The sequence below is a fragment of the Sander vitreus genome, chromosome 13, assembly GCF_031162955.1.
Source record: "Sander vitreus isolate 19-12246 chromosome 13, sanVit1, whole genome shotgun sequence".
NCBI lineage: Eukaryota > Metazoa > Chordata > Actinopteri > Perciformes > Percidae > Sander > Sander vitreus.
In genome coordinates this window covers 8,351,024-8,376,749 of record NC_135867.1, presented here as the reverse complement: position 1 = coordinate 8,376,749, position 25,726 = coordinate 8,351,024, and the positions used below count along the sequence as shown (strand labels likewise).

The following is a 25,726-nucleotide window of genomic DNA, read 5'->3' as shown; positions in this document are numbered from 1 at the left end:
TTGCTGAGTTGTGTTGGTGGCCGTGATGTTGTGGCCCTCCTCCCCACGGGGTTTGGGAAAAGTTTGATTTTCCAGCTCGCTCCGTTAGTGTTGAAGGAGTTGGCTAAGGCTAACGCCAAGCGATGCTAATGCTAAATATAAGCTTTGACGGTCTCCCCTCTTGTTGCACATGCGCATGACATACGTCACAACCAAACGTTAGCAATTGGTTATGGCAGATCCAGAGTGGCTCTGGGCAGATCCAATAGTTTTAAACTTCAACAGAGTACCCGCCTTCAAGGAAGTTAACACTTATCAATGGAGAGTGGCCAGACTCTCTGTACAAATGAAATGTACGAGAGTCTGGTAGGACCAGGCTAGTCCTTTATACTGTTACAGAAAAATGTAATATGATCATAAAAAAACATGTGAAGTAACTAACACTTCCAGTCACAAATATCTGTTTTATAAAGGAAAGTATTATGCTGAGATTGGCAAAATGTTTGTCTTTTTCGATTGATTTCTGCTTTAGTACTCCCTCCAACCAACCTTCAAACTGTAGCCATACGCATCCCACATTTATCTGACAGTTTCATCAACCCCCCCCTCTTATCTTTTAACTGCAGGCCAGGTGTGTGTGTGTGTGTGTGTGTGTGTGTGTGTGTGTGTGTGTGTGTGTGTGTGTGTGTGTGTGTGTGTGTGTGTGCCAGCTGCAAAGAAAGATGTGAGGTACAAAAACCAAATTGCAACTAGTCAGCCTTTCACACATCTGGCTGCGACTACACTGTGGTCTCTTATGTAATTAACAGGGGAAGAGGGTAATGAGGAACGCACATTAAAATAGAGGGCATTCAATTAAAGGACTAATAAAAGCCACAATGTTTTCTAACATATTTATTTTGTGACCTGTGATTGTTCATCAGTGGGATAGCACAGCAGTATTGTGATTGTAATCTAATCATAATACTAAATGACCATTTAGTTTCACTCAGCTTGACATTGTGTTCATGATTGCTGATTTCTGGTTGGGAAGGGGCGGTTATATATTTTTTATTTTTGTTTTACCTACACCAATGAAGTAGCGAGGGAAATATCCATCCCAAGTCACTTTCTGTCGACAAGGCAGGGGTGAATAGGAGCAGTCAACATTTTCTTAATTGATCAAAGAAATATATTGATTTAAGTCAACTTATTTCTTTTACAGCTGTATCAATCTGAGCTACGTTTAGGGAATGTAGTGAGGTAGCTAACAAGTTATTTTAGGAAGGGTTCAGGCTAATTCAATACAACCATGCTGTAACTAACTAACTAATTAACTGTTAATATAACTAATTTATTTTAAAGAAAATGAGCACTACTTTCTGTTCCTGATTTCCTGTGACATTTGCCTCAGTGGCACACAATGTAAGGGTCAGTAGAGGCTACCATACATTTTGGCATGGGCATTGACTGTTTCTGGTAATGAGACTAATCAAAATGAATATGCTAATGATTTACTGATGTTAAAAAGTGCTACACTTAGCACCTAGAATATACCAGATGCAGGTTTGGTCTGTATTTGCTTGAGAAATGTTGATTTAGCAAAAGGGGGAAAAAGTGTGTGTGGGGGGGGGGGGAAACCCTTGCGTTGGCAAAAAGACAAATTGCTGGCAGAGTAGCTGGAGGCTCTGCACTGAAGCAGCTCTCAGTATCGGGCTGCTGGAGGAGCACAGGCAGAAAGTTGGTCTATTAACTCTTGTTTCTGGGAGATAGAAGAGCAGACATGAAGAGAGGTGGGAGTAAGTGTTCTAAGTGCTCTCACTTTCTGTCTGTTTGAATCATCCCCCTCTCTCTCTCTCTCTCTCTCTCTCTCTCTCTCTCTCTCTCTCTCTCTCTCTCTCCATATTTCTTGAAATGTCCTCACTTCTCTCCTCATCATGCTCTTTAGATTTTGTCTATCATTGGATTAGTTAGCAGCAGCTAACAGACGAGAGTGGCTCGGGTCAGATTGGCAGAATTGGAATTTGGTAGAAGGTTGTTGCCATCCTCAGCGTTGTGCAAGTTCACACTTAACAAGAGCAAAGTCCAGTTCACACCGATTAAAATAAACTAGTTCACGTTCACAATTTTTTAAATTTTGAATTAAAAAATGTTAACCAAAAACACAAGCACATTCAATGTATGTGTTCATGCACAACACTGGCCGTCTTGCGGTGACAATGCTGTTCACAGGTTAAAAACAAAAGGGCAAAAAGAGGGAGAGATCACTCCTGAACCAAAACATACAGTATTTGTAAACAAGCCAAAAGACATTACATCCATATGCGATAGTTGAACATTTCATTCCAAAAGCACTACTCTCCTGGGAAGGCTTTCTACACGATTTTGAAAACATTAAGCCACAAAAGCATCAGTGAGGTTGCACACTGATGATGGCGATAAGTGCCTTGCTTAGAGTTGGCGTTTCGGTTCATCCCACAGGTTTTCTATGAGGTTGATTTCAGGGCTCTGTGCAGGCCAGTCATGCTCTTCCATATCAAACTGGGAAAGCCATTTCTTTACAGACCTGCCTTAGTGCACAGGGGAATTGTCTTGCTAAAACAGAAAACAGGTTCCCCCAAACTGTACATCTATCTATCAGGAACGTCTGTCTGTCTGTCTGTGTGTTATGGGCATATCTCTCGAACCGTTAGTCCGATGGATTTCAAACTTGACAGGTGTCTTGCTACGAGCGCGAGTAAGTGCAGTGCCAAGTTTGACGTTGTTCGGATTAGAAGTGCAAAATATATCGTTAAATATATATTGGTAAAAGAAGCACACATTGGCTTTTGCCGCTCTAGCCACTGGCCACTCTCCACACTGAGGACCAGAGACAGAGAGCAGTGGAGCTTTTTAATAACATTACCGTTGCAAAAATACCCCGCGCATCAAATCCATACTTCAAACGGGCACATTTTCAAGTAAATGGACCCTCTCCCTTTCTCACGTTCTCATAGACAAGCTGCCTAATAGCGTTTATAGACTGTTTGTGTGTCTATATCTTTGTGTACTTTAATGTGCACACTTGCCAGTTTGTGTGAGTGGTTTGGAAAGTCAAGCCTAGAGGTTATTCATCTGCTGATTAGGACTGTGGTGTTAAAATGCAGAGCTCATGACCCTTTTGCCTCTTCAGTGTTTTTCTTCCACTTGTTAAGAGTGTTGACAATGAACCAGTTCAGGACAGTTTATTGCAGCTAATTGGTTGTATACTCTTTCCCAGAAACACTCTCTCTCTCTCTCTCTCTCTCTCTCTCTCTCTCTCTCTCTCACACACACACACACACACACACACTTTCTTGTTTCTTGCTCGACAACATGACAGCAAAACCACATCTCTCGCTCTCTCTCTCTCTCTCTCTCTCAGCCACCAACTGGTTTGTGTTAATATTCATGACCTGTATATGTTTCACAGAATTGAAAACACTTGACTGTCTGCTCCCATCATTTTCACTTGCTGTGTGTGTGTGCGTGTGTGCGTGCGTGTGTGCGTGCGTGCGTGCGTGCGTGAGTGCGTGCGTGTTGTGGCGCCGTTAAAGGCGCCAGAGGAGAGATGATTCTTCATTCTGTACTTATACCCGTTTGTCTTTTTCCTTATCCGATTGTCTGCATTCAGGGCAGCACACTGGGCTTTAACAGGGAGAAGGAGGGAGTTAGGAGAGTCTTCTGGCTGTTCCTCTGAAATAGTAGATAGTGATATTATACATCACAGATTTGATTAGATTAAATTAGATTAAATCAACCCTGTGGGGAAATTGGGTCATTGCTGGAGCAGATAGCAGCCTGCAGCAGAACATAAAAATAAAAGTGTGCAAATAATAAGAGTGCAAAAGGATTGTGACCATAACACAACCTACATCATTGCATAATAGGATTGAGCTCTGATAGCTAGTTCTCTTTTGGATTCAGATCCAGGTTGTTAAAATACCCAGATTAGCTAAACTCTAAGGCTAACACATTTCTTATTGAACATTCTATTGAATCTCATCAAACATTTTGGTAGTGGGCTTCTATTTTTTTTGCCATTTTGCCCTTATTTGGTACTGAAAGTGGATATACAGACATGAAACATGGAACGAGAGTGAGAGAAAGAGAAACAACATGGAACAAAGGTCTCTGTGAGTATGAAACTGGGGACATGGCATGCATCTAATCCACCAGACCACCAGGCTTCAGGCTTCTCATTTTTAGCCAAGGCCAACCTTTTGTGGGTTAAATGATAATGAGAAACGCAGCCGCCAGCAGATTGTATCAGCTGTGGCTAGTTAATGTTAATGTTCGAAGTAACTTGCCAAAATCTTTTGGCTTGTTGTCAGGTTAATGTGCTCTTTACAAGCCGATATCTGTACTTGGCTAAAGATCAATTTCTTGGAGAAAGAAGCACCACTCTGCAACAAAACCTAACTGTTGCAACTTGTGAATTATTTTTGCAGTTCAACAAGAACAACGAATGGTTGAGTCTGGTGTTGCAACAACAAGCTGGTTTTGTCAATTTTAATATTTGCAGTCTCCCAGTTAAACTTCTATGCATCTATCAATATTTCAATATTATATCATCTTAATACTGTAGTTCTGAATCAGGACCTCGAGTATTTGGAACAAGTAACTCATGAAAAATAAGACATACAAAGATAGGCTACATCTGTTACTTCAATGTGTCAAATTCCTATATTCAAATTCAACATTTCATACCTTCTGCCCCTGGTTTCACTTTCAAGTTGTAGCCACAGGTTGCCACTGGTTACGTTATCAAATCTGTACAGTTTCTGGCTGTTCAGCTAACAAAGCTGGTTACAGATCTTAGGTCAATCCTGGTATGTTTAAAGTGATCATATTTTTGGCTTTTCCCCTTTCCTTTATTGTGTTATATATCTTTTTTGTGCATGTTATAGGTTTACAAAGTGAAAAAGCCCAAAGTCCCCCCCCCAAAGGGAGTTACCATCTTCAACAGAAAACACTGTTCACAAACTGCTCCAAACAGCTCTGTTGTAGTCCAGCCTTTACTTCTGTGACGAAAGTGCGTCACTTTGTAACACGTTATAATGCTCGCCTAGCTGCTAGCGTGGCACTCCCTCATACTCTGCTTCTGACTGGCTAGTAGTCCTTACCTAGCTACTGTGTATGTGCGACTCCCAACAAAGATGGAACAGAAGTGTGATGCCTCACTCTGTAGCTAAAACAGAGAGCTCAACACACAGGGTGAAAAGAGGAGCTGCAGCAATGTGCAGTACAACAAAAATATGGTGTTTTTTGAAAATTAAACTATGCAAACCTATTCTGATATAACCTCTAAATACATTGTATTATTATTAGGGCTGTCAAACCATTAAATTTTTTTAATCGCGATTAATTGCTGAAGTTCTATAGTTAATCGCGATTAATCGCATGTTTTATCACAATTAAAATTATATTATTTTGCATTTCAGAACAGTTTTTAAGTACATAATAACAATGGAAAGCAATTCGTACCAGTGTATCTTGATTGGGAATCAAATGAATGCAAAGAAAGTGACTTTATGAACTTAACTATTATTTATTTACTGTAAACAAATGTGTGAAAATGTCATTATTGCACAATTCCTACAAGTACCTAACCTAACTGAGATGTAACACTAACACTTTGCTTATACTGTACAAACAAAATGGTCCAAAAACCAGATGCCACAGCAGGACATTTAACCTTTACATTTTTAACAAGGATTGAGAACAATTGACTGAGATGTAACACTAACAACCACCGTTAAGGCAAACAAGTGCAAAGTCCAGCCAGAGTCAATATAGTGTTTACTAACTCCTAAATAATTGTGATTACTCACTGACATCCAGTGATCACCGGTTAATGAGACAGCGTTTGCATTTGGCAGCAGTTCCAGTTTAGCTGCTTTCTCCATGTCATACAGGCTGTGTATGGTGAAACTACTGTCCCCCTCGATGGCAGTGTATAAGACGGGTCAGAACATGCCAACCGTAGCACGTCTTTAAGACCCGAGTCCTCTACGATGCTGACAGGTCTGCAGTTAGTTGCCACCCATTTTGCAAGAGCTGTAGTAATTTTTTTGGATTTGGTTTCATCCACAGGTCGGCAAGTAGTACTCTCCAAAATACTGCTTTGCCTGAGCCCGCTAGCATCAAACTGCATCACGTTAATATGCTTAGCTCGTAGGTGGTAGCTCAAGCTTGACGTGCTTCGGTTATATTTTAATTCGGCTTTACACAATGTGCATATGGCTTTCGACTTGTCTGCTGAGCCGTCCGGGAGTTTTTTTAAAAGAAAAGCGCCATTCAGAAGTGTGTTGCTGCTGTCTTTCTCCATGCCGGCAGCCTGCCTGCATTCTGCAGCAGAAGAAGTACGGCAGCGCCAAAGGGTCAAAATAGTAGCCGTTAGGCACGACGCAAAGCCGAGTGAAGTGTAAAATAAATTAATCGCATGCCGGCATGCGATTAATGCGGTTAAAAAAAAATGAATCGCAATGCATCGGCCCTTAATCGCATCGCGATTAACGCGTTAACGCTGACAGCCCTAATTATTATGAACCTGAAAATGAACATAATATGTTAACTTAAATTATTTACAAATGTTGAAAGTTGAACTTAAGTCGTTTCAATAAGCTGATTCAGTGCTGGATTTGATCAAATGTTATCGGACCTGAACCCTATTACATACTGAGAAGGTCACAGCTGTAAAAATGTGTCACTGATGGATTTTGAAGTAATAACAACACAGCTCTGGCTGCGTGTGTGCGTGCGTACGTGCTTGTGTGTGTATTGAAGCCTCGTATAGAAATGTAATCCTTGCTATCAAGTCGGTGTAGGAAGGGCTTAGTGTTGTGTGTTTATATACACATAAACACATCTTTCATGCACACACTATAGTAGATTGCATTGGAAAAAGTGACTCATCCTTATCCCACAGCAGGTGAAAAGCAATTTACACACACTAACACACACACACACACACACACACACACACACACACACACACACACACACACACACACACACACACACACACACAGTATGTAAAGATTGTTACTTACATGACATCATCCAAAACAAAATTACCACCTTCTCTCTGTGTTTTTTATTTCCTTTTACTGTCGCTCTTTTGCCCTTTTCATATCTACCTTATCTCACTGCCTAATACATTTCAGAATGAAGAATCGTCTCTCCGCTGGCGCCTTTAACGGCGCCACAACACACACACACACACACACACACACACACACACACACACACACACACACACACACACACACACACACACACACACACACACATGACCCACACTGCAGATATATTTCGCTTTCAGTGAAACTTGCATAAGCACTCACATCTCATATTCATAAACACTGCGATAATAAACACACACACACACACACGCAGAGAGAAGAACAGAGGCTAGGCAGTGTTATCAAACTGAAAGCCTCTCAACATGTTTTTTCCACAAGACCTTTTATTTGCTCCGCAGTCTAGACTGTTTCTGCAGCGTTTTACTGGATCTGAATGAGGAGTCACATTTTAAAATCCTGGCCGTAATCTGAGTGAACCAAAGGGCAGCTAAAGCTGTCAAAATGTGACACAGCAATCTTGTTGTTTTCTATCATCCTCACATTGAACTTGGGACTTTAATGCAGGACCCAAATAAAATGTGACAGTCAAACATGTGGTTTCTTTTTTTTTTTTTTAAATGTCCAGCTGTAAAATGTTTAATATGTAACAGGCCTGTAGTTTCATTGGTGGGGAATGATGGAAGACTCCATAAAGGCATCTCTATTTTAAGCTCAAATATAAAATTACATTGATCATAAGACAACCTCTACTTTGGCAAACCTGTTTTTGGCTAAAAAATATAAGAAGGGTAAAAATGTACCTCATGTAGCATCTTTTGTAAATCATTGAAATGATAAACATAATAAGTCAATAAAAACCAAATAATCATTCAAAACTGGTTTAAGTCATATCACTCACACATTATCCTGTCAAGCTCGAGTTTGGGAGCACTTAAATATTTTAACACTGTGACATTGTATTTCTTTGCCACTTTGTAGATAACTGTCTGGTTAATTTATGTGCTAAAGAAGTCAGTATGTTAATACATTATGTCCTCTGTGGCAGCAAAACATTTAACATCAGCCATCAGAAAACACCTGTAGGTTAAACCAATAACGTTTAGCTTATTTGACACTTTGAGGGCTGACTAAGGACATGTACTAAGGACATAGTTCATCTTCTCGCTGGTACCTACAACGGCACGTCTCCGCCAAGGCAGACCCTTGAGTTATTTACAATGTAGCTGTCTTTTGTTTGTCCATATGCCTATTAAGTCTAACTGACACACTGCAATTGGAAAGATAGAAACCCATTACCCTAGAAATATTAACAATAATATCTTCAGGTTAGGGCTTTAAACGAGCCAGTGTGTTTGCAGAACAGAGAGCTGAATGAGGGAGGAGTTTCTGTTGATAGAACAGCACAATGAAGGCGTCTCACATCAGTGGATTTGTCCCATTCAGTGTGTGTGTGTGTGTGTGTGTGTGTGTGTGTGTGTGTGTGTGTGTGTGTGTATTTAGTGTGTTTCCATGTCTGTGTTTTTGTGCGTTGGTTGTCTGTGTTTGTTTTTCTGCCATTTCATGTGTTCTTCTTTGTGAATAAGTGTGTGTATGTGTATGTGTGTTTGAGCCAGCCACCCGCCCTCTCTTCCCAACACACATACATACACACTGCGGCCCGTCTTGCAAACTGGCCCATTGTTATGTAATCATTTATATAAAGAGGTATTAGTGTTTCCTCCTAAAAGGAACATGGGAACATTGTGGCTCAGTTGGGTGACATTCCTCTCCTGCCTCAAGGAGTGGATGACGGTGGAAAGCTTGTTTAGTTGTTGCTTCCCAAAACTTGTTCACATCAAGGAGCCCCAAAATATACACTCTTTACACAATTTTCTTTCCCTAGAATCCTTGTTTTAAAAAATGTGTTGGGGCAATAAAGTGGGCACTCAGTGGATATCCATAGGCCTACTCTGATTACACTCACTTGTACATAATGACATTAAAGTGAAGTAATATGTTCCGGATTTTCCTGGAAGTGCCTGCAACCCTCTTAAAGGGACAGTCCACCACACAATGACAGTTTTTTATTTTTTACACCCCAACCCCTCGGCAGTGGGAAGTCAATTGAAATTCATATGGGCACTGTACACGATGTGCTAATGCATTTCAGTCTCTCACTGCTTTCTTTTCAACTATTGAAGTAAAAAGGGTTCCAAAATAGACATGAAGTGATAATCTAATTTCTCTTGAACAGCTTGTGCAGTAACCATGCACTTGGCTGTTCCTTTTTTTCTGCCAGTGAGCATGCTGAGAAAGTTACTGTTTCTTCTTACAGAATAATTTAATTTAGATTTGACTGCACAAAGTGTGAACAATGTAATGATTATTTGTTGTATTTAATAGCTTCTCATTTTCAGTTTGTAGTTACAGGTTGCAATGTGTATTCAATTAAACCTGTACTGTTTCAAATGTAAATGTATTCGATGAGGGATTCAATAGGATTCAGATCTCATCTACTGTTTAGATACTGGGTTCAGATTTTGTAACATGCTATTGAACTCCAACCTTAGGACAGGTACAGGTTAGGGTGGTTAGGCTACTAGAATATAGGGTGAGGAGGGTAAAGAAGTCATAGAACACAAATAGAGAGCTGAAGTGGAAGTGTGCCACAAACATAAAACACATCTTTGGTGTCTCCTGTCTGCTCTTGCTTCCAGGTTTTATCCTCTTTTTCTGAGTCTCTTGCCCCTGTCACTGTGTCTGTCTCGGACTCCTCTCTGGCTCCCAACTAACTGGGTGGAAAATATTAATGAAAACACTCCCCCGCCTTATTTGCCCAAACCCTGCTGCAGGCACAAACACAGTACCCCATCTCTCTCTCGCGCTCTCTTTCTCTCTCTCTCTCGCTCTCTCTCTGCAGTGCCCCCTACATTTCTTTTCCTCTTGTTATCACGGACCTCGTCTCTTGTTTAACATTGTTTGCACATTTCTGAGGACAGGACTGAAAGAAAGGACCTGGGGGGAGTTAGTTTTGGTGTTTCCTTTTTTTTTTTTACTGTTTGTAGAGGAACTGGGAGTTTTGAGAGGGTAGGGGGAAGGCAATCAGGGTGACACACCAAGCATTGTGTTGTGTATGCACCCTTGTGTGTTTGTCAGCATCTATGAAGGAGTGTGTGTGTGGTCATGTGTGTTTGATTTTGCACTCTTGGGAACTAAAGTTTGAATTGTGTGTGTGTGTGTGTGTGTGTGTGTGTGTGTGTGTGTGTGTGTGCCTTTCAGTATCTGTTTGTGCACTTGGCAGTGAGTGTAACTGTAGTGTTTGTGTGTGTGCAGTAACCCACTGAGCTTTAAAGTAGTGGTGTTAATAAGTCTGAGTCATATCCATGACAACAGGCAGTCTGTACTAGCAGAACAAAATGGCAGCTCACTGTAAAACACACTGGCACTGATAAACAATCCCCTTAACCCAATGAGTGAAGGGGATGAGACCTTCATTTTCTTAAACTTTGACCTAAAAGATCAACGTTCCAGCCTTAAAAAGTTCGTATTTAACTATGAAGTTCCCACATCTGCTTAGACAGCTACAAATCCTCCCTACACATTCATATTTTTTTCAAAGTCTCTCAAGAAGTGATACAATTATCAGAATGAAATACCTTCTTTGACCCATAGTTTGCCGGTTATTTGTAACTTATATTTGCAAGCCCTTATATTAAGTATTATTTTAAAACTTTGCTTGTGACTTCAACTGTGTAGTAAACGCTAGGATTTTACTGTAACCCATAATTGGCTAAACTTCCATCTACTGTAGCTCTCCAAGCCACATTTTTCATTCATGAGCTCCTACTTATAATGTAAATTCTCTGGATTGCCATTTTTAAAAATGTTCTCTCCATCTTTGGAGCTCAGCACTCATTACTGTGGTCAGGGCTTGACATTAACTTTTTGAGGCACTTGTCCTTTGGACAAGTACATTTACGTTACTTGTCCATGCGCAAAAGTCACTTGTCCGGGTAAAGATTTATCATTTTATAATTTTTTTTGTGTGCTAATGCAGAATTCGAACAAACCGTTGAACTTCGGTAGGCTATCCTCAGTATTTGCAAGCTAGCTAAACTTATACTACATCTTAAATAATTTTGTAGACATAACAATGGATTTTGCCACTAAATGTTGGTGTTAACAAATTCACTTTCTATCCGGTAGAGGCTGATTTACCAAGGGATCCTTTAAAAGGTGTAGCTACTTTACAGTTGAATATTAGCTGATATTTAACTACGTACATTTAACCGACACAAATGCTGCTAATGCTTGCTAGGTACACAGCTTCCGATGCTAGCTAGCTAACGTCATTTACTTGTCAGCCAAGTTGGGTTGCCCCCAGCAGACGCCGCAGAACATTACTCCTTCTTCATAACGCACCCAGTCAAATTCATCTCTCCAGCTGTTCACAAATGTTCTTTCCCTTTTTAACTCGTATGGTGCTGTTGTTGTAAGGTTAACTGTTCTTGATGCTTTCCCTGGCACTTGGCCGGGCTGCGGAGCCTGAAGAAACATCACTCTCCACTCCAGTCTCCACCACTGTTCTTCTGAGGCAGGTAAAATGTATGTTTAAACTGCGGGCGATTATTACTTGGACCGACTCCTGATTGGACAATCAAAGCATTCTGAGTTGGACGCTGATTCGACAGATTGTGGGGGAAAAATGTATTTGTTTCAAATCGGTAAAATAAAATCGGTGAAATAGACTTAATGAGTGGCACATAACGTGAAGTAACATGGCATTTTATTTCGTTTGAGTTTTAACTTGTCCAGTGGGGCAAGTCAATTTCTCTTCCACTTGCCCTACAAAAAAATCCACTTGTCACGGACAAGCGGACAAGCCTTAATGTCGAGCCCTGTTGGTGTTTCCACACTGCACCTTTAAGAGATAATCTGTCATTCAAACAGTGTGGGCAGCTTTGTAACATCCTCTCATTTTCTGTTGAAAATAGTTCAACAGAAATCCCCCCAGCGAACTAAAAACTTGGAACTAGAAACTTGGTTCCTGTGTGTGTGTGTGTGTGTGTGTGTGTGTGTGTGTGTGTGTGTGTGTGTGTGTGTGTGTGTGCTGATCTGATTTCTATACAGTAAAAGCAACACGGGTGAGTCATCTCTGAAAGGTCACTGTGCAAATGATGTTTCTCTGTTTTGGGAGATGATTGATTTTATCAACATGAATATAACATGAAGATGACGCACTTCTCTCAAGGATCACTGTACAATGAACAATTTGTGTGTGTGTTTGAGATATAGTTTAATTAGTAGTAATAGTATAATTTATTTCACATAAATATAACAAAGATGACTGTGCGTGCGTGCATGTTTTTCCACATAAATATGAAATGAAGATGACTTAGTTCTCCAAAGCAACAATCCAGGAGATAGGGGTGGAACGGTACACAGAAGTCACGGTTCGGTTCATACCTCGGTTCAGACATCACGGTTCGGTTCAATACAGTGAAGGGAAAAGCATAACAAAAATGCCGAAGGCAAATCTTTTTTTTTATTGTGCATGTCTCAGGGTGTACCACCTAGTGTCATACAGTCTATCCCCTGAGCTAGCTGCAATAGCCTTTAGTGTGTAAAGTAAGATGTGAAGAGTAAACAAAGAGTACCCCACATCATCTCCAGACTCCATCTGTAACTTGTAAACAAAATAAGACAGTCAGCTATAAAACTGGAAATACAGCATCTCTTATTTATGAAAGTGCATAATAGTATGTCTTTGCATTATGCAGACAGTCCAGTGTTTTTTGCCATATTTCCTAGCCCTATAAAATGAGATGCAAAGTTGGACATACAGATAGGAAAGTATGCAGACAGAAAGATTTAACACACACACACACACACACACACACACACACACACACACACACACACAGTTTTGTCAGTAACACCCTTCACCACACCACCACACAGGTTGCCCCTAGACTCTGGGGTGAGTAACCCTGTAACCTGTTAGATGCTGGCCTGATCCTCCTGCTCCAGTCTGCATGCTTATATGGGATTGTGTTTTGTAGTTTGTGTGTGTGTGTGTGTGTGTGTGTGTGTGTGTGGGGGGGTTGTACAGGTCACTCAAGGATAAGGGGCCGTTGTCTGGTGTGAAAACTAGGGGAAGAAAGCGAGGGATTACAGGGAAGAAAAGGGAATAGCCAGTTTTCGGTTTTCTCAGCCGTACTGTGACAGTGAGGTATTTCAAGAATGAGAGATTATGTCAAACACACACACAGACTCAGTGTGTACACACAGGGAAGTGATTGTATGCTTCTGACAAGAATGGCATGTCTGAACAAGTGGTTTAATCTTGTATGTAGACTATCTCCCTTATCCCTCAAGTTATCATCACCGACCTGTGAATTCTGTCTTCAGAGAGTAGAAGAAACTTCTTCTGTGATGTTGTAGACACATCCGCTGGCTGTGGAGCTTTTATTGTGCCGATAATGTTTGCAGCTTTTTTTTAAGCAGCTTTTACAATATGTTTAAAAGAATATTGTATCGCATTGGAGGGAATTCAAAATTAGAGGAGGAGCTTGTGGAATATTTTTTAAATCTTGACTTCAAATTAACTGTACTTGACTCCTACTTTTGGAGTTGAAATCAAACTACTGAAAAACTGTAGAAAGAGCATTTTTTTTCTGTCTAAAATTATTAACAAAGCTGCCTTTGCATGTTTTGAGGAGGTGAAGGTTTTTGCAGGCAATTATCGACATTCATAGCTGACAGCTGTTGCTTGAAAAATCAACATTATTTGCCTTTTTTAGATAGTAACTGAAGATAGACAGGAAAGGGAAGAGGGCCGGGGATGATAGTCAAACCTGGGCCACTGCTAAGGCTCAGCCTTAAAGGGGTAGTTCAGAATTTTGGACATAGGACCTTATTTCCAAATTAGCCAATGTGTTATTTATCAGTGGAGACCGTTTAAGAAGAATTTAAGAAATTATCTAAACATAGAATGAAAGCTTAAAACTGAGAGATGCAGACTGCTGTGCACATCTTTCATTTACACTGGACAACCCTAACAAAAGTTTATTTGAACCAAACAAAGAACTCTTCATTTGCCAGCAATGGGGCATCATGGTAGATCATCTACACGCACCCCAAGTATTAAAGGGGTGGTTCAGAATTTTGGACATAGGACCTCATTTCCAAGTTAGCCAGTGTGTTATTTATCAGTGGAAACCGTCTTCAACACTTTTCATCCAGTCCTTCCAGTTGCAGAGTTCGCTGGTGCTAGGCTAGAGCAAGTCAACAGTATCTGCTAGCCTGCCACTAAAAACAGTCTTACCCACTCCTCAGTACACCCGAGGCAAATAAATTATAACGCCAGACTGTCGATGTAAATGTCTGTTGATAGAATAATGTTAGAAATAAAACTACCCTTGCATCACATTGCAATAGTTATACTTTGTTCCCTGTAGTTGGTAGCATAGGCTACAGCAGTAGCGGAGTGATATTACCTAGGCTACTGAGGAATCCGGTTTCCATGACAATCACTTAAGTTGATATACCTGCCGCTGCAATTTGCATATAAACTGTCCGAGCTTACATGACTTTTCTGTCAGCAATTACCTAAAGTTGGCGGTTAGCCCAGCCAGGTATCTACTAAGAGTGTAGCTATACCTTTAGCTAACGTTGTCACTCTCCACAATACAATGAACTGGAACGTTATCTCCACTAACGTTGTCAGTCTCAAACTATCAGTAGCAGCTCAGCTAACGTTATAAAACGGGCTAGCTTTATTAGCTAGAGTAGCCTACCAAAAGTTATTAAATGTTCATCAGTAGCTGTTGGTGCATCTGGAAAGACGGATGGAACTGCATTCGTTGTCAGTGACTTGTGGTCCTTTAGATTGCGGGGGTTTTCAAAGTCGTCTGGTCTAAAATGATCACTACACATTTGCCACTTGAGTAGAGTCTCTTGATGTCCAAGCCAGCAGCAAGAAGCCACAGTTGGTTCCTTTCTGGATCTCCCAATGGGAATTTGTGGAAACTTTGTGGTGCCCATCTGTTTGGTTTATTTTTTACAATTTCTAAATGCACACTGAATCACCATCTTGCCTAGTCCTTAATTTCCAATCCAGTGCTTCAATACCAATGTACTAGGCTACTACTAGCTAGGTGTCCCGACTGTAGTGCGCTTCTCTGTTTACTTTTCGGCGCAGTACTACTAACCGGAGCAAAGTAAAATTCCGCCGCTGCTGAGAAACTAGTCCCTCAAAATGTAATGCAATCATTGAGATGCAAGGGTAGTTTTATTTCTAACATTATTCTATCAACAGACATTTACATCGACAGTCTGGCGTTATAATTTATTTGCCTCGGGTGTACTGAGGAGTGGGTAAGACTGTTTTTAGTGGCAGGCTAGCAGATACTGTTGACTTGCTCTAGCCTAGCACCAGCGAACTCTGCAACTGGAAGGACTGGATGAAAAGTGTTGAAGACGGTCTCCACTGATAAATAACACACTGGCTAACTTGGAAATGAGGTCCTATGTCCAAAATTCTGAACCACCCCTTTAATACTTGGGGTGCGTGTAGATGACCTACCATGGCGCCCCATTGCTGGCAAATGAAAAGTTTTTTGTTTGGTTAAAATAAACTTTTGTTAGCGTTGTCCAGTGTAAATGAAAGATGTGCACAGCATCTCTCAGTTTTAAGCTTTCATTCTATGTTGAGATAATTTCTTAAATTCTTCCATCCTACATATCTGTCTCTTCTCCTCTCCTCTCAACTCATTTGTCTTGTTCTCACTCTCTGTCGTCCATGCCCTCCTCCCTCCCCTGCTTTTCCGTTTAGCCTCAAATACATTTTTAGCCCGGTTTACAAGGACTTCCTGTTCTTCATGAGGGATCTGTCAGAAGTTGATGTCAGTTTAAACTAGAGCTGGGTCCTGTGTAGGCAGAGAGTCAGACTGAGAGCTGAGTTCAGCTGCTGTCACTCTGCCCACACTGGAAATGTCTTATGTAAACACCATCCACTTCATCTCTCCTTGAGGAGATTATTATTGATGTTTTATGAAAAGCAGGAAAGTGAGATTTACACAGTGGTGAGAAACATATGGGAGCAAGGAGAGAGAAGAAGGTTTGCTGACTTTCCCTTACCCTCTTTCTTTCATTCTCTTTCTTTTTATCTATCTATTACATCATGTGGATGGGCCGACAGTGTTGTTGTCATTACTTAGAATTCCTCAAGGGGGCGCCAGAAACTACGCACTATAGCTTTAATATTCACTAAGAGATGACTATTTTTCTTACATATTTTATCAGTTTATGAATTGCTGCAAATCAAAAACATTCACCAAGCTGTGTGACAGTCCAGTATGCTTCAAATTAACACAAATTACAAAGACCAGAAGCTATAATGCTAAATTATCGGTGATCATATGTCATACAGTATGTAACTGAGCCTAATCATTTTGTGCGGGGAATTTGCATAAAGTATGTCCTTACATACTAAGCCTGCGTTTTTTTTGTTTACTTCAGAAGTGAAGTCTGTGGACATTGTACAGTAAGGATAAAACTTTGCAATCAAACATTTAATTACCTGCCCAGTTCAAAGTAAACCTAGCTAGATCATCTGTCTACGTAAGCCCAAGTCTTGGTGTATTCCACCGAAGCAAATGCAGATGAATTATTTGCATAAGCTATGTGACCCAGGTCTCGCTCTCTCTAGCTCTTTCTTTCAAGCACTCACAAACATATAAATCACCTGTCCTCCCTTCCCCATGCTCATATAACATCCTATTCAGCAGTGTTACTCCACAAGATATACTTCACAGCTCCCACTCCTCTGCTCACCAGAGGCACCTCCTGTATAGTAAACCAAAGACACTTCTCCGCAGGGCCTCAGAGCTGGAAGAGGGATGGAGGGGGGGACTTTGGTTTTCATTGTTTTTTTTAGAATCAGAGCCCCACGGTGTGTAGTTCCTCCTGATAAATATTTCATGGGGCACACCATTAAGATCAAAGAAAATTTAGCTGTCGTATTGTTATGATTCCAAGGAGGAAACATCTAAATATTTCCAATGTGCTGCTCTCCTCATTAAGACTGCTCGGATGTAAACAAGTGATTTTGAAGGTTTATTTATGATTGTTATTTTTTTTTATTTTTTATTAGCTCAAATATTTTTCCCATAATTTCATGGGTTTAAGATGTGAAAAATTCAGTGATTAAAAAGCTGTATAACCTAGAAATATTTCATTCAAAATTTAGAAATTCTACTGATAGCTTTGATCTGCTTTGGTGTGCTTCAAGGATACCTTCTACTGTACCTGGTTTTCTTTTTGAAAAAACAAACAAACAAAACGTTACTAATTGTCTGCTTTTATAGTTGAATTTTCCAGTTTGCGTTTTCCAGTTTTCAGTTCCTTCCGATTTTCATTAATTAGATGCAGATATATGTGTGTGCATTAGGGCTGCAGCTATCGATTATTTTAGTAATAGAGTATTCTACCGATTATTCCATCGATTAATCGAGTAATCGGATAAGAAATACTTAATAAGAAATACTTAGTAGACAGCTATAGTAAATATTTATTATTGCTGTTTACTAAAAAAAAAAAAGGAAACCTGTCTTTTGTATATATACTTTTGTATATCCTTTTTTAGAAAAAGCAAAATTTTTTATTGCCAAATTCCAAGACCCTTAAAAAAAAGTACATTTTTGGTGGCCCAAATGTTAATATTTTTCACCCCCTTCCCCTTGTTGCCTCTGGCTCTTTGCACTGGATATGCAAAAGAGCTGTTCACTAACCAGAGGGTAAATGTGACGGTACAAAGCTTACAGCAGGGCTGTTCAACTACACTGTTCTGGGGGACACATTTTCAGAAGCCTGATACACAGTGAAGAGAAAAGATAAAGAATGCAGACATCACCGGCATGTTGACGTCATTCACGTGCATGTTAAGTGGCCATGCTGGGGGGAGGAGCCGGTTTGTCTCCGGCAGCAGCTAAGTTTCCAAAGATTAGTAGCAAACTAATAAACAGTTAGACTACAAACCGACAGCGTTCGTTTTAGCTTGTGGGGAAAACATCGCTATTTGCAGAGTAGCATGCTGTAGGCTAGTTGTGTAAAACAGCGCGGTGGATGAGAGCAGCAGACGTTAGTTAGCTACCTTGTGTCGGGTTCGCTCCGTGGAATGGATGAGTACACTGAATGTTTTCTACAGAGATGATGTAGCAGCATGTTTGCAGCTTAAAATGATCCCAAACTTTCTGTCGTTTTCTCTCGCCTGTCTCTTCTTTTAGACCCTCGCTATTTTCGTCTTCCTTCATTTGTAATCTGGGCCGTCAGTTTTGTGTCCACAGAAGCGTCAACGTGTTGTGCGCTAGTAATAATCCTCCGAGCGGAAACACAGTGAACCGTACAACCTTAATTACGTTGATTTAACGAAGCTTCGAGGCAAAGAATTTTGCTTCGAGGATTTTTTGTAATTGAATTATTCAAGTTATTCGAGGAATCGTTTCAGCCCTAGTGTGCATCATATGCCATTTAAGGAAGTAGAGAATCTTGAGCAGATATTCAAAATGCTGATGCTTGTCCATACTTCTTAAGCTTTTTGGCTCATATACATTTCCCAGAATTTGTCTTCACCCCATAAAAAGACAGAAAATGTATTTACAGTTTGGCAGAGAGCTGTAATTGTCTTTAGGATTGACAGATGACTCTGCACTTTTTCTCTGCCTTTGTAGTCATTATAAAGCCTGGCCTAACAGGAGACCTTTTGCACACGGTTTTGTTTACCTACATTATGTAACGTGTGTGTGTGTGTGTGTGTGTGTGTGTGTGTGTGTGTGTGTGTGTGTGTGTGTGTGTGTGTGTGTGTGAGTGATATGATACTTACCAGTGGAAGAACACATTGTACTCCATTGTATTCTGACCCCCATTGACTCGCATCCTGTTAGATGGGATGACTTAACATTATTATGAGGCGATGCTTTCCTTTCATGTTTTGTCTCCTGTACCTGTGACATAACAAAACCAGGAGCTCAACTTAAATGTCACCACACTAGGCATAAAGAGATGATAGAAATTTGACAGGCAGGGTAGAAAGAAGCACTACATTTACAAAACATGATATTACGTCTCATTTAAAACTCTGAGTGGTTTTTCCAATTCTTTTGAACTGATATCAGTAAGTCGGAAAGGGTCTAATTTCGCAAACTAATGGAGGTATCAGCTGGATGACTTCACATATGGTATCAACTTTCATTTTTTCTTTGAATTTACGCATGGTTTTAGTTTTGGTGCAGGTATAATTTTATCAGTGTCCAAATGTTGACTGGGTATCTCCTCTATCTGCTTTTTATGGTCTTGTTTTTGTCGCCATTTTCTTGTATCGTTTTCTCTTCCTAATTTTTTATTTACATCCCCATGTTGCTAAAGCAAATCAACAATGTTAGTCACAGCTAGAAGCCCAACAAACACCAATCAAATCATAAAAGCTAATGTAATAAAGCCAATATTAAAATAAACAAAGCTAAGAACATCAACTCCAAAAGCACTCTGCTGATAACATCTCAGTATATTACACCACTGACTGGTTATCACATTTTTTACTTTGAAATCAGATATTGTGTGGTTATACTATATTTTTCTTATGATCAACAAACCCCATGAAATGCCAAAACCAGCAATGAAGTGATCTAACAAGTGTTGTTTGTGTAGCCAAATCCTGATATAGTTCATCCCTCTTTGCCATAGACCTCCATTGTTGTCTATAAAAAAAAAAATATATATAAAAAAACAAAAAAAAAAAACATTGGTGAGCCACACTTTTTATTTTAGCTGATGCTATTAATACTTACAGAGCAGCAAATCTGTATTAATCTGCAGGTTTAGTAGTCCCTAAAAGGTGCACCATTTACTCTTGCTTGAGTAATGTTTCCTAAAAGCCACAGTGCCCAGTTGTCACTTTTACAAAAAATGAAGGTTTTTATTTGTGTCCTGTTTTTAAAGATATACGTCTTCAGTAAGAACTACTGGGCTTGGGGCTGTTGTGTGTTTGAGAGGACACTCTGTTGGTTTTGTTGATAATAGAATAACACCAGCCTTATCCTAGTGCAAAAACACCACCCACCAATGTAATAACACACTGAAGTTGTTCTTAACGTTACTTAACAGAAACAACCAGCCCAGTGTTTCCAGTATGAAACTTTTTCTCCCTGTATATGTGTTTGTGTGTGTCTTGTGTGTCTTTGTCTCTCTCTTTTCTTCCCTTTCTCTCCTGCCAGTTGACTGGCCAGGCCTGTTTGCCCAGTATCGGATATCAGAACTGATACCAGGCCAAACTAGGGTTCAGTTTTTGCTTTTTTGTCTTCACAGAAAGATAGTAGCATTTTTGATGTATTAATGACTACACATTTGCCTCCATTGATCCTGCACTAGTGGTCTAAATTGGCCATTGGCAGACAGAAATAGATCAGATCTGTGCTTTTTTATTAGATTAATGGATGGGGTATCAGCAGGGGAAATGTTGTTGATCACTGATGCACATATTACTCGGTTGTTGACATTGATTGATCTGGATGCAAGGATCCTGGGGTAGTTGGGGCATCTGCACATACACAAAAAAAAACACACAAAAGTTTGTCCAGAGGATGATTTCATAAACTGCATGTGTGTGCATATGCAGGGCAATGTTTTGCATGTCCACAGAGATATTTGCATGCTAAATGAAAGTAAAAGTGGAATGGATGGGAGACAGAAAGAGACGTGGAAGTAGAAGCAGCAGGATAAAGAAAGGAGAACATAAGAAAAGTGAAAGGACAAGTGTATGAATAGGAAGGAGAGAAGAATAAGAAAAGGAGTCAAAAATGAGGAGAGATGAGTATTGTTGGTATTAAGAATGAATTTGATTGTTTACAGAGTAGACAATTAGATGTTTTATTGTGTGATATTGTGAATTGACTCAAATTTACATATTTTGTAGTATAATAGAATAATTCCCACACTTATTTAGCTTTTATGTCAATGACAGTCAAAATCGACAGTTACAATTATTTATTTGATTGTTTTTGTTATTTTCCTTTTGTACTGTGAAGTGCTGCCACCACATATGAAATGCCATTCTAGTGAAGATAACTGAATTAAATGTTGGCAGCTGTTGTGATGATGACGGCAGTAGTGGTGATGGTAATGGGGAGCATAATGATAATGATGAGGATGATGATGATCATCACAGTGCTGCTTGATGTGAGGGCGACGGCAGTGACAGAGGGTGATGATAATAGCGGAGCAGTATGATAATGAGGCGTTGAGGACGGGGAGCTAAACGGAGAGCTAAAGGTTGTTTTGTTTTGTTGTTTTGATCACTGACACACTTCACCTTTTCACACAAAGGTCACGACTTCACCAGGCGGGCGTGTGAATCATTGGGGTGTGTGCGCGTTACTATGCAAAACACAGAGCTGTTGTGGAGTAATGGTGTGTGAGTGAGTGTGATCTGTACAGTACATCTGTGTGTCGGTTTTTGACTGATTACTCGGGCGTGGTGTCTCCCTGCCTGATGGCATGTGTGTGTTTAGTGCGTATCTGCCTCTAGTTTGTGCATCTCTATATGTATCTATTAGCTCTATAGAGTATCCAGATGTTTTCATGCGGGCCTGCGTGTGTGTCTGTGTACAAATGTGTGTATGAGCGTGTTTGAGTCTTTATTGGTTCCCAGTGGGTCGAGCAGAGTTCCTGACCCCATTTCCTGTTGTTGTTGACTGAGAGACATTCAGGCCTGAGGCTCCACAGACCAGACACTGCCTGGAGGAGCTTCCTGACACTGCTGCCTAAAACCACGTGATTTGTCATTGTTTCGATTGCTTTTTTTCCTCTTTACTATTTTGGCATCCGTCAAACTCTGTTTCAGTTTTTCTGGACCATGAGGTCAGGAACTGACTATGAGGGAGAGCCCCAGACATGGGAAGGACTTCCCGATTATTCCTATTGTCATGAGAACTGCAGGATTTTGTTTGCTTGTCACAGAGTATGTATGGACAGCATTTAAAAATGCAAAGTGAGGAAGACCAGAGTGTTGCGTCAATCTTCCCTTAATAAATACCGTTTTAATGAATACAAATTCATCCATTTTGCAGAAAGAAATCCCTCCAGGTGTTTATTCAGTATCCCTTGGGGTCAAGAACAGAAGATCAAAATAAAACGGCTAAAATAAAGCTATTAAAATCCAAAGCTTCTGTCTTCACTTTTATGTTTGATGCTGCTGTAAATGTTGTAAATGTGGCATTTAAACAGTAACATACTTGAGGTGGTATTGTATTGGGACAAGTCAAGTGTTAACATTGTGCTGCTACACGACCGCAGCGCTCAGGTGCCAGCAACCACATGTTGGTTGTTGTTTTTTTAATTTGTCAATCAACAGCTGGAATTATTACCCATCAACAAGTTCAATAATTAGTTTTATTTACTTCATGTTTTCAGTCATTTTGTAAGACAATCTGTGACTCATCTTATCTGTTTAGTGCCATTTTTTTAAAGGTGTTAAAACAAGTTGTTCCAGACCACGTGATAAACTCTCTGCATGTATCTTTGTGTTTGTTCCAGGTTGCTGCCGACTGAGTCGACAGGTGGCCTTTCCAATAACAGGCAGGAGAGGGAGAGCAACACCCAGCCTCCTCCCACCCAGCGCTACAGCTGCTATGACCTGGATGACATGGACGTTGCCTGGCTGGAACTGGTCAACCACGAGTTCAGACAGATGGGTGAGTGCATATTGCATCGCTGCCTAATTTGATAATAAAAGCCAGAAAACATTTTGACATCAACAACAGAAAAAATTGTTCCCAAAGGCATCTAGCATGGTTGTAAGCGCTGACATATAGTAATAGTGTTATGCAAAATATTATTATTATTATTTCACTTGGCCTGATCCTCCATGTTGCCTTGTATGAAATAACTTACCTAAATGTCTCATGAGTGATGCGGTTTTACTTCAGTCTCATGGACTACATTTAGAGCTACAGAGGCTTAAAAGACACATCCATACCTACACTGCATTGTGTGTGTGAAATTCATATTCATCGGTAGGGCTGCAACTAAATAAAATGTCCATTTTTTTAGTCTTTAAAATGTCAGAAAACACATTTGTAACCATTTAAAATAGATATTTTATTTACAATGAAAGAAAAGAAAAAAGCAGCACATCCTCACATTGTAGGAGCTCGAACCAGGATGTTTTTCATTTTTTTTCATTAATAAATAACTTGAAAACAAATTGATTATCAGAATTGTTTTAGTAGTAATTGATTAATTGAGTTGATGGTTCAGCACTGTTTAGTCGGGGTAACACTTCAACGGGTACTAACACAAACATGACTAATAGAAACTGGACCATATTCTCTCCTATAAAAACTCTGTTCATTATCAAAGCTGCTGGTTTTTGCACATTGACAGAACTAACTGCCAATAATGACGTATAGTAGTTCATTGTTTTAGGACTTCCGTATTGAAAAATCACTTTAAGTTATATAAATAAATAAATCCCAGAGGAATGAGACTTTTTCTGAAAACTGCAGATGCTCTAAATATACTGTAACTTCCTCTTCATCTACAGTAACTATCACTCTTTATCTACTGTGCTGTGCTATATCCTCCCTTTTGCCATGGTGACAACTGCTGACCCCGAGCATCTCTCCCATCTCCACCATTTCATTCGCTATCTGATCGGCTCCTTTCAGATAAAGGGTCGTAATTGTGTTTAGAAATCCCAGCTGGGGTATCAGGCTTTTATTTCTAGGACATATTCTTAAATCAAACCCACACACACACACACACATACGCACGCATGATGTACGCGCGCACACACACACACACACACACACACACACACACACAGGCTCTTGCTGTAGCAGAAGTGTGTTGTTTCCCATACCCTACAATACTAGACCAAACAGACGGTTGATTGGTTCTGCTGGGCGAGGCTGTACGGCTCTGGACTCATGATGGGATAATTTAGCGTTTTCTATCTCAGTCCTCCACTGGACGTGCTGTCATTTTGGTTATTTACAGTAAACACTTTTTAAGTTGGTTTTAGAGATGGGGTTAATTTGATTTTCAGATTATTACTTTTAGAGGAAACTTGATTTCCTGCAGGAAACTCGGTCTTTACAGCAGCACAAAACACTGGAGAGCATGCAGTCTGTCAGTAGTAATATATTTGATATTGAATGTCAACCTTCTGCATTGCATTTAATAGAGTAAGTTAAATACTGTAGGATTAGACAAGTACATGAACATACTGGAAAGTAAAGAAAGAAGTGTGTGTGTGTGTGTGTGTGTGTGTGTGTGTGTGTGTGTGTGTGGTGTCACTTTCTGACATAAGTGCAGTTGAAACACACAGATAACTGTAAAGCAAATACACTCAAAGTTCACACACTCTCAAATATGTGTGAACGTGGTGTTGCTTCCCTCTCTGTGTTCAGTTCATTATGTTAATGTCACAGCAGGTTAATATCTAACTCTACTTCCCTTTTTTCTGCCGATTCAAAAACAGCTTCTAAATCTACAACATTTACAATCGCACAAATTTGTGCCAAATTCAAGACTAATATATGAAAAATGAAGTCGAGCTGTTTTCAACATCAGCTGCAGGTATTCAGGTTTCTTTTTCAAAATCATTTGGAAGCATAATAGTATTTTGGTTGGATTTGTCTTAGCTCTACTTTATGTGAAACTGCAGAAACTACAACTCAGGTTATAAATTAATTGTAAATTGTTGGCAACAAAATGCTCCAGAATCAGTAAATTAATTTGTTTTTATTTATTTATTTTTGGATGGAAAAGGGATTGAGTGACATAAATAATAAATAGAGACATAGGATGCTCATCTCCACTTAAGCAGAAATCCTCCCAGCTGAGTGATGAATCTGTCAAATAAAGCAATAAATAATCTTCAACTACAGATTCCAGGACAGCTGGACAGTTTCTTTATCTCTGCTTGGAGCATTCGGGCAAGGCAATGTGACACAATAATGTAACTGAATCTAGAAATGATCACCTAAGAATCCAGAGATTGTGGCTGAGCAAAAGATTTACTCAACTCTAATTTGATTTGTGTTGGCATGGTCTTTATTTAAAGCCTGTATTACAGTATTCCAAATACAGTCCCCAAGTAACGTCATCTAAACTTTATTTGTTTTTGAATGGTTATTAAATTAATCATCTTTATTTCAGAAAAAAACTACTTTTTCACACTAGATTTAATGCCTTGCTGTTACCCATTTTGTAGAATTATTGTAATCTTGTTGCATATAATGAGATAATAGTATTCCATATCTGTTTGCCACCATCCTGGAAACCAGACTGTTCACTTTCCTGGTACCTCAAATACTTTATGTTTTATGAGGAAGAAATCTTGCATTCACCAGTTAAATCAGTTTTCATCAACTATTAAGGAGCCTTCGAGCAAGGCATTACTTTGATATGCAAATGGAGCAGGAATATTAATGCCAATGCCGACACATATTGGCACAGTGAACTGAGCTTTCGCCAAGAAGGGGTTAATGACAAATTTCATCGTTTTTCAGCATTGATAGCAAATGGGCTTGTAGTGACAGAGCACATGTAGTGTTTCTTTGCTTTTTTCTGGTTAGCAAAGAGTCAACTGCAATACTCCCACATCCTGCAGTTCATTTCAT

At 39.8% G+C, this 25,726-nt stretch overlaps 1 protein-coding gene across 2 annotated transcripts in view; it reads left to right on the top strand.

Moving 5' to 3' along the window:
- Window positions 1–25,726, top strand: part of jade2 (jade family PHD finger 2) — a 171,074-nt gene that overhangs the window by 69,734 nt on the left and 75,614 nt on the right. For both annotated transcript variants that reach the window (XM_078265609.1, XM_078265608.1), the window contains exon 5: window positions 22,635–22,792. In XM_078265609.1, the coding sequence (XP_078121735.1) occupies window positions 22,635–22,792 (158 nt within the window). The remainder of the gene's footprint in view (window positions 1–22,634; window positions 22,793–25,726) is intronic.